This window comes from Gavialis gangeticus, unplaced genomic scaffold, assembly GCF_001723915.1.
Source record: "Gavialis gangeticus isolate Ggan-Ray unplaced genomic scaffold, GavGan_comp1, whole genome shotgun sequence".
Lineage (NCBI taxonomy): Eukaryota > Metazoa > Chordata > Crocodylia > Gavialidae > Gavialis > Gavialis gangeticus.
Genome location: NW_017729022.1, coordinates 102,021,159 through 102,031,587, shown reverse-complemented (window position 1 = coordinate 102,031,587; position 10,429 = coordinate 102,021,159). Strand labels below are relative to the sequence as shown.

Sequence of the window (10,429 nt, the reverse complement as noted above, 5' to 3'; positions counted from 1 at the left end):
GAGCTGGGGCTCGTGGTGGTGTGCCAATCAAAATGGCCGCACATGCCATGCTTGGCACGTGTGCCGGAGGTTGCCAACCCCTGACCTAACCTATATCTCCTTTAAGTCTATGGAAACACTTGCTAAGCACATGGATGTTAGTTTGGCCACATGATATTAATTTAAATATTAATAAATAAGATTCCCAGATGATGGCATCTAATGACCCAACTTGAACTGGGAATCAGCTTCCATATGTGGATATCTGGGGTTAAGTATCTTGCATCAGTCTCATACAATCAGTTTTTACAAATCGCAACTTAAACAGAAAGTCCTACCTAAAAATGGATTGCACAGTATGGCAGTGGGATCCACATGTACCATTATTTCAACCAACTATAATTGTAATTAGACTGCATAAACAACATTTCAGGTGTCAATATTCCATTTGTGGTTAAAACAATTCAGTTTACTACTGCTGAATCAAATGTTTGACGTATCAAAAACAAGTGACTTGTCTTTGTGTGCAATCTTTCAATTTTAGAATGAAACAGATTGAAGATCAAGCTAACAAACATACCAAGAATAGAATGGTTGATGAAGTAACTGAAAGGCTGAAGGACAGCGTGATACAACAGGAAGCGAGTATTAAAGACAGCATTCTTTAATACTTTAAACCGGGAGGAGGTTGTCAAGTTAGAACGAGAACAATTCAAGTCAGTGTGGTAGTGCTGCTTTAAGGTCAAGGACTTGTGGGCACAGTGGATGACCATGACTGACTGCAGTCATCAGTACGGTCATGCCTGCAAGACCAAGGCCTTTATTTGGGAGCTGACTCATATTCTGGCACCCTGGGACCCAGGCTGCACCCCTGTGAGTATCACCAGCAGAGGCAGCCTGCCTGAGCCCCTGCCCTGCCCCTCTGGTGACATGTCATCAGTGGTGGGGACCTCGGGCCTTCAGCACCCTGCCCTGCCCTGCTCCCTGGCTGCTGCATCTACTGGCAGCTTGGGGAGCCCTGGCTAGTGGCTGCCTTATCCTCAGCACAGCCCCAGGCCCCTCCATGAGGAGTAGCTGGCAAGGTCACTGCCAGCCAACAGCAGCGCCAGCTCCTCTGGTGGTGGGGGCGGGGGGCATCCCCTAACTGGTTAGCAGCCTGCCATGCCCAAGCTGTGTACACCAGGTGCAGCCAGTTGCCCTTGCACCAGCCTTGCCAGCCTCAGACACATGGTCAGTCCTGCACTTGGGGGAGGGCCCTTCCCCCTCCCTTCTCCCACTCCCCCTTCCTGTACTGTCCCTAGACCCTCCCTAATATAGTAAATAGTAAATAGATGTAAGCAGGGTTTTTACTGTTCGTGAGTGGGGGGGGGAGGGGGGAGGGGGCTCTGTTTGTTGTGGGGGGAGGTGAGGAAGGGAATGGGGGAAGGGGATGGGGGTAGGTGTTGATAGGGAAATAAAGTTTTTTGTTTCAACCACGTGCATGTCCTGAGAGTGGTGCTGGGGCTGGGCAGGGGGTAGGGGGTGTGTGGGCAGAGGGGCAGGCAGGCTGGACCAGGAAGTGCAGGAGAAGGGGGTCAGCCAAGGTCTCCTGCAGCTGGTGCCCTGGCCCCTGCTTATCTTAGAATATATATATTTTTTATTCTATCACTTCCTTGCTCTAGCTGAAAGCCTCACTGGCTAGGGCTAAAGGAACTAAGTATTATTATAGGTTCTCTGTAGCTTTGCTTTGCTTTGCATGTCCAGATTTTTGTATTCTTTCTACAGTTAATCACTTGATCCAGTGGCAAATACCTGTCTTATAGAACAGGAAATATACTCGCTTATCCCAAAGCTTTCAATGCACTGAAAGGAATGATAATTTGCTAATTAGAGTATTCTCACTTCTTTATACTCCGTACACCATTCAGCGATTTGATGCTTTTTTTTTCTTTCAATCTCCACAACTAACAAAAGTAATAGCCATAGAAACACTTGAGAAAACACGTCAGAGTTCTGTGGTACAGATGATAAAAGAGCACACCCACATCAGGTGTTAAGAAGCCAGATCTAGGGCTTTCTTCTAAAATCCTGGAGTAGCTGAGGACAATGGAATGTATGCAGAAAGTGCTGAGTAGCAGTACAAGCCAATGCTGTCGCTACTAAGTAAAACCCAATGAGAGACAGGAAGAAAGGCAGAGTAGTAGAGAACTATTATGGCCAACTGGTTGGGAGAGGGAGAATCGTGTACCCCAGACACCTGTCCTCTGGCACAGTGTTTCTCAACTTTGGATGACAAGAATATATGAAAAGGTCATGAACAAACTTTAAACATGGATCAACAAACTTTTAAAATGGATTCTCTTTTAAAGGAGAAAAACTTGGGAAACCGAGGGTTTTCCCTTGCAGGCTGGCAGAGTCCCAGCCTACAAGGGGCTGCTTGGGACTCCCCCCATCCCACACACTGGGGGACTGTGGTCAGGAGTGAAGGGTGCTGGGTCAGGACTGGCCAATCTTTACAAATGGGCCCTGGTACAAAAAAGGTTGACAACCACTGCTCTAGCACTAAGAAAGTGTTGATAACTTCCTCCTCCTTGCCTCCAGTCAGAAAAGGAGGATGGGGAAGCATGTTGGGCATACAAATGTCCCAGTAAGCTCCTAGCCAAAACTGTTATGTGAGGTGAATCCTCAAATCCTGGTTCAGAGGTATGTGTCTCGTAGGAATCCTAAACCACTGAATGTCAGCAAGTGCAATGGGAGAAGAGCAAGGAGTGGAAAAATCTGGTCATGATCTACTGAACCTTCCACTGAGCATCTGCCCTCTGCCACTGTGTGAGAGTCGGGATATTGGACTGGATGGACGTATGGTCTGACTCAGTAAAGGGCAGTTCTTATGTTCTTATGTTTATGTTAAGTTCACCCTCTCTCCTCTCTGCAGCAATAAGTGCCTGTGATAAAATGTTAATATTATTAGAATCCATTTTGTGGCTGGGTGGTGCAGGAGAGGCAGGAATAAATCTTGTTCAGGAGCTAATTGTGGCTTCATGTCAAGAAAAATGTTAGCAGCACATTCTATAAGACTGTTAGACAAATTACAGATTCGCTCTGTTAATTGATTTGTCATCTGACACTTTTCAGATGACATGAGTGTCATCTGACACTTTTCATTTTCCAGTTGCAGTTAAATCTCAGCCAGGCATTTCATGCTTCTACATAGCACCACCACTGAAAAAATAATTTCTCTGTTCCTTCTTGCGTACTGTTTTGAAACTATTGGAAGTAGAACAACAGCTAAATTAGTTCCTATAAATGCAATGAGAAAAGGTAAATTTTCAAATATATGTAGATTTTAACCTTGTAATCAAAACCCATGCAATCCCTTGAAAATGTACCTTTAGAAATCCAGGCATTTATTAAAAGGAATGGCTTACTAAGCAAACAGCATTTCCTTATTTAACTTGTTTTAACTCTGACAGGTGTTAGAGGTTCATGGGATGCCAATGGATGACAACCAATTTGATCTACTAACTAAAAAATTAGGATTCCCAGATGGAGGGTTGAGTTACCTCGATTTTGTAGCTTCGTTTGAAGGTAGGTAAACATGGCAACATAGCATAAAATGAAACTTTCATGAAACAGAAAGAAGTTTTCTCTCACGATAGAATATAAGTCTCTTAAGGGAGACTCTCAAGAGACTTTGTATGATTTTCTTATTGAGAAAATCATACAGGCCTCTGTCATTTCAACACTGAATTACTTCAGTATGTTCTATATGTTAACCCAGATGCCGCTGGTGCTGCCTCATCTCCCCCCATCCCATGTCAATCCTTCCACAGCAACTGGGTTATTTGCACTACTCTTCCCTCATCTAGTTACTGCTTCCTTCCCCAGGCTCTGTTAGGGTTTTGTACTGTGCATGCAGTGGGGGAAGGGAGCAGGACTGCTCAGGCTGTATGAGATAAAGGCAGAAATTGGGCTGCTTCCACTGCTGGTGGGTGCTGTTTGTAAATGGAGGGAGAAGATTGCTGCACATGCGGCAGGAGGGAGCTTGGGGGAAGGAGGGGCTGCCCACATGGGAGAATGTGCATGGTGTGTGCAGCTGAGGAGGAGGATGGAGGGGTGGGGGGGAGTGCTGCCCAAGTGGTGTAAGAGCCTAGGGAGGTGGCTTCCTGTGCAGCAAGTGGCCCTCAGTCTGAGGCCTGCACCCAGTGCAGCCCATAGGACTGTGGCCTGTGTGACATGTCCCCCCCCACCAACTGCTAGGCAACCCTGCTGTGGGTCATCTTGATATTTTAAGATTGTGCCGAATTCAGAGGTTCATTAAGTGAAGGTCTTTCAGTAGAAATGCATCACCAGAGTTCCATGACATGCACTGGCTACCCTTTGTTTTGTAGACTGAATCTAAAGAGTTGGTTTTAAACTCCAAAGTTCTTGATGGCTTGAGACCTTGGCGTTTGAGAAGAACTGCTCCCTTCCTCCTTCCATAGTGCCTCAACTGAGATGAACAGAGGTGCTTAGGAAGGATATCCCTTGGTTTAAATGAGAGGTGGTGGGGGACAGCAGGAAATCGTTTTCAGCAGCTCTGACTCACAGCAATCTACTACTGCCTCCCCCTCAACTTCCCTTCTGCACTCCCCCACCTCACCTTTTTCCCTCCCTTCCCCCTTACTGTCAAGCACAGCTTGGCTCTGACCAGGGCTGGGGTCTCTTATGGGCATTGAGCAAATGGAAACTCCTTCTGTCTGGCCAATCAGCAGCACAACACTGCTCCATTGCCTGCCCAGCCAATCAGCGGTGCCAGCACTGCATGGCCAGGCAAGGGCTGAACTTCCATGTGCTGTGCTCCAGGATGAAGCAGCCCAAGCAGTGTCTGACAGTATGGGGGGTAGGGGAGGGGGGAGAAGGGAAGATGATGAGACTAGGGAGTGGGGTTTGTGGGGAAAGGGCAGAGACAAGGAATTTGGTTGGGGGGAAGAGGTAGAGACTGAAGAACAGGGGGTAAGAGGCAATGACAGGGGGAGTTTGGGAGGGAAGATCCAGAGACTGGAGGAAAACGACAGAGGCTGTGGGGAGCTGCAGGTGGGAGATGCAGGTGACGGGGGGCATGGGGGCAGGAAGGCTGCAGGGGGAAGAAATTTCAATACTGAGATTCTAGATCTGGGATATTATAACAGGTTTATACATTTTCCATGTATAGAATCTAATTAATTGGGGGGTGATCATCTTATATTCAGGGTAATCCTATATTCAAGTAGATACGGGAGTTGTATTTGTTTCATTGTGAATGTGAAGGTCCTTTGGGGATGGCTAGGTAACTCCTTTTTTCTTTGTGCCTCTAAATGAATGAATAAATTAAATGACAAGCTTGCATTAATCATTGATTTAAAAATTATTTAGTGAGGTTATTATGGGTCTCAGCTAAAATAAAATTTCTTGGCTTAGGAAACAAATTTTAATAACATTTCATTAAAGTCTACTCAGGCAATTTGAGGGTAATTGAAGCTATATTTGTCTGGTTTGTATAGTTTTTGTAGTGTTGGAGTGATGTTATATCTGTGATGGTCCCACAAACATGAGAGAGATGAAGATTTTTGTGAGTAATCTCTTTTATTGGACCAAGTGCAGGGTTGGGATAGATGTAAGATAAGCTTTCAAATGCAGTGCATTCTTCTTTAATGTTTCCTTCCTCAGACATGAAGAATGCGCTGCATTTGAAAGCTTAAGTCTATCCCAACCTTACACTTGGTCCAATAAAAGAGATCACCCACAAAAATCCTCACTTCTTGTATAGTTTTTGTTATTTGCAATTGGAAAGGTTTCTTTTTGAAAAAAATGTAAAAAGGAAAAAGTCTCATTCTCCTTGACATTATTGGTATTAATTAATTATATCTTTTATCATAGTTGTGAGAGCCCAATGAAGTAGTATCACAGTTCCTGTGACTGCATTTGTGCAAACCTATATATTTTGTGGACAGACAAATGATAACCTCTGCTCCAAATAATTCACAATCCAGATATTAATACAATATGTTTTACCAGGGTTATTAGCTTCTCAGTTTTTAGCTGATTTTTCTATGTGGTTATTTTCAATTGTCACTTCTCAGGGAGGCAGACCAGGCAAATTATGGCAGAAGTGAATACTGCCAGCCTTCTTCAGGTAGTATGTTCAGTCAATAGTCCTGATATCAAGGACATTTGAATAGGGTAACAGAATGTGGTCTTTGAAAATTAGCCAAACAGGCACCACTCATTTCCCTGTGCAATAATTATTGAATTCATGGATCATTGGTGTTAAATGTTCTAGGTTTTCATTCCTCATTTTGCTATGGGGTATTTTCTGTATTTCTTTTCTGCTTCAAGTATAGGTTGTCTGGGAAAATCTTAATTCTGTTGAAATCAGCAGGACCAGTTTGACCTTCTATATTATGCCTTTTGCAATCATTTTAATCAAAGGTGCACAGTAATGTTTGCTGCAGTTCTTGTTCATGTTATTAATGTTATATCTGCTGACTTTAGATCTAGTGCAGCTGTTCCCAAACTCTGGGTCATGGCATTTACCTGTGAAGTCACACACCCCACAGACATTCAATGGCAACAGTTACAGATCCACTTTCAGTAAGAGCCCAAGCCAGTTTGAAGTGGTGTCATCTGTGTCAAAAGACTGGGAACTGCTGGTCTAGGGAAAGGAGATGAATTGACCTGTCTTATATAGAGTTATTCCTAGTGTTTGTAGTTTTGACGTTGCCCAAGCCATTATCTGATCAAAGTATGTTCTCTTTCATATAATCAGCTAACGTATCTTTGAAAGCCTGGTAATATCAGGGTAATGAAAACAAAAGTAGTGCAGTGTTGCTAACTCTTGTGAATTAATGAGGAGCCTTTCTTGCTATTTTCTTGCTTCTTGAGGTGCCAGGCAGGCTTGAGATTCCAAACAATCTGTTTGCAAAAGAGTAAGGGCTTTGGCACAGGTTAAAATCAGTGTGCAAGCTCCTAAAATGGGAGCAGTCATTAATTAATGAATGTTAAACTGCCCTAAATACTCTCTAAGGGCACTGTAACACAGGGCCTGCTCGGGGCCCCTCTATTGGTGGCCCCGCCCACCTGTTATGGGCCAACCGTCCACCTTCTCTCCTGCCATGCCTTGTTGTTAATTAATTGTTGTTAATTAAGCGGGAGGCTGACCATTTTAGCCCCAATGCCAGAGGGCGGTATCTGCGGCTCCTTTCCTCCCCTACACCGCAGCCCAAGCCTCGCAGATGGTATTTGTAAATTCCTCTTTATGTTGGGGTCTCGGCCGCTGTAGGCCTACCCCTTCTCTCTCTAGTTAGGCCTGTCAGTCAAAGACCCACTAATCAGGGTTTGACTCCCGGGCTGTAGCTCTCAAAAAAAAAAAAATCTCACTTGGGCTTCTGTGCCCTCTGTGGCAGTGGGGTCTGTTCATCCCCGGATACTGCGCCCTCTCTGGTGCTGGGGTCAGCTCACCCCCGAATACTGCACCCTCTCTGGCGCTGGGGTCCCCACACCATGGTGGGGCCTCAATGAGGCCTCCTCCTTCCCCAAATAGCCTCACCCAAACCACCGGTCTTAACATTCAACACAAAACATAGGCTTCTATGGCCATATAATGGAAAAATGATAATACAGAAACAAGAGAGGCAACATGCCTGTTTACTTTAGATGATCATGAGGGTGGCTCACAGTCTTCCAACAGAGGCTGCAGTTGTGGCACCATGGTCATTGGGAGTCCCACTCCCTGCTGCCCCTCTGGCCTTTTCCACTTGCCATTTGTAGGATCCTGGCCTTCCTCTTCCTGTCACTTGACCAGCTGGCAGGGCTTGAGCCTTAACCTCTACTTGACCTGCCGGCTGTGACTGGAAGGTTCTGAATTTAAAGGGACCACCCTGTCTCTTAGTAACAGGGCTAGGGTTCCCTGTCACAGGCACCTATACATGTGCCCTATGCCTGTTCTGTCACGTTCTAATTAGAATGCATAGGAGCAGAATTGAGTCTGCTGGAATATTCTAATCACAGGGAACCTGGTTTCTGTGATAAAAGATCACAAATCCTCTGATAAAAAATTGCAAATTCTCTGATAAAACCCCAAAATCCATGGGTAAAATTAAATGCTCCCCACAGCTCCCACACAGCCCTGCTAGTATCCTTCACTCTGTGCCCCACAACCCCCCAGCCCTGCTTGTGCCCCTTGTCCCCCACCCACAGCCTCTGCCCCCCAACCCTGCCAGAGGGAGCCTCAGCAGCCAGGGCGATGGGGCCAGGGCCCCAGGCCCACAGCCTCCTGCCCCCAGTGGAAGGTAGTGGCTGCTGCAGCAGGAGCATGAGCTGGGTCTCCCTCTGCTGCTTGCCTTCTGTGGACTTGTTCGGGGCCAGCTCCTGGTGGCAGCATGCATTCCTGGGGGGCAGAGGGACCTGTGCCCCCAGATCTGTGTGGGGGGCAAGGGCAGGGTGGGTGCATGCTGTGGGCTCATGCTCCCCACTCTGCTGCCCTCCCCCAGACCCTCTGGAGTGCAGCATGTGCAACTCAGCATGGGAGCACACAGGGGGGATGTGCAGGAAAGCTGCCTGCTGCTGTGAGCTCCGCACTGCCCTGGACACGCATCCCCTGCAGGTGGGGGCAGCAGTGAGCAGTGCAACCCTGCGCTGCCCCCGTGCACACATAGGAAGCATGGCTAGGGCAGCATTATCACCCCTTGTTTGAGCATTTTCTGAATCTCCTCGTATACCCATACCTGCAGGTGGTGTGGGAGTGGACTCCATTTCTCCCTCACCATTGTCCCTCTTGGCATATTTATCTTTTGCACTGCGTCTCTTGTTTTACTCAGTACTTTGCTAAATATGTCACTGAATTTGGTGATAAGCTGGCCCATCTCTCTCCATTGTTCTGGGGTGAGACTGTCCCCTATCTTTACTTCACCTCTCTGGGAGTTTTCCCTTGCCTCGGGTCCCAGATCTTCTGTTGTCCCCTTGGGACTCAGCAGCCATCCCTCTGGCTTCCTCCAAGCTTTCAATAAATTCACGTGATATATCTGATGTTCCCTCACGTGCCCTGGGTGGTGGACTTCATAATCTATGGGCCTCACTCTCCTCTTTATCTCAAAGGACCCTTGCCATTTGGTTAGCAGTTTATTCACCAAGGAGAAGAATAGGACCAGTACTTTGTCCCCCAGCTGAAATTCCCTGTCTCACGCCTTCTGGTTGTAACTGGCTTTCTGTTTTTGCTGAGCCCTCTCCAAGTTTGCCTGAGCTAACTGTTGGGCTTGCTTAAGGCATCTCACCGTGTCCTGCCTATACTGTTGGGCTCCAACTTTCTTCTGCCCTGGCCTTTCCCAGTCCTCTCTGGCTACCTGCAAGGGGTTTCGGGGCTGATGACTGAATATCAGTTCAAAGGGCGTGAACTGAGTCAACACCTGTGGTGTGTCCCTGAGTGTGAACATCAGGGGCATGAGGAGTAGGTCCCACTTTCTGGGTTCCTTCTGCATGCTCCTTTGCAGTAGGCATTTAATTGTGCTGTTCAGCTACTCTACCAGGCCATTCGTCTGGGGGTGGTACACTGACATGCAGAGATGTTTGATGCTTAACACATGACAAATAGCCATTAGCATGCCCAAGATAAAATTTATGCCCTGATCTGTAATGATCTCCCGGGGTACCCTGAAGTGGGAGATCCATTTTAATAGCTCTTCTGTGATCTGGGGCACTGTGACGTCCCTGAGTCATATTGACTAGGGGCACCGGGTGGCATAGTCAATCAGGACCAGGATGTACTGGTGCCTGCTGCTACTCTTGGTGCGGGGACCCACAACAACTAGGTTGAATGGGTTGTTAATGATGGGCATTACCTGCAAGGGTGCTCTCTGAAGTTGCCTTTCCTCTGCTAACTGGCACTCTGCACAGGAGGTGCACCTGCGCGTCACCTCTTCATGCATGCCCGGCCAGAAGAACCAACGTTCTATCTTGGCTAGTGTTCTCTCCCTTCTGAAGTTTCTGCTGTTACCAGATTTTCCCGCTACTTTGGGGTGTGCTCATTTATTAGGGCTAGGGTCTTGGTAATTCTATTAATGTGCTGCTTGTGTTACTTGTGTTTCTATATGGAGCTGTATCTCTCCCTTCTGCAAGCCCTCACCCCCCAATGGAGCTATCTTGCAGGACTCAGTTCAGTGGGGCTGGGTTCCTCCAGTCCCCAAATCAGTCATACACACAAACACACACAGATTAACGTGACATGCCTGACCTGGCCAGGTTGATCAGCATGGACAGGCTGACACCCTCATATGCCAAGAATCAGTTCATCAGAGCAACAATAACTACAGTCAGACACAAGCACACAGTTAAACAGAATACCTCTGAATCCAGCTGGGTGCCCAGATGACACCCTCATGGGCCAGCATTCACTTCATTAGGGCACATCTGAGCCAAACTGGGTCAATCAGCCTGTACAAGCTGATCCCCTTATGTG

The 10,429-nt window shown here is 46.9% G+C and overlaps 1 protein-coding gene across 1 annotated transcript in view; it reads left to right on the top strand.

Annotated features, from left to right (window-relative positions):
- Window positions 1-10,429, top strand: part of EFCAB6 (EF-hand calcium binding domain 6) — a 271,537-nt gene that overhangs the window by 172,548 nt on the left and 88,560 nt on the right. The window contains 1 exon segment of the mRNA XM_019515844.1: window positions 3,432-3,546. Within this exon segment, the coding sequence (XP_019371389.1) occupies window positions 3,432-3,546 (115 nt within the window).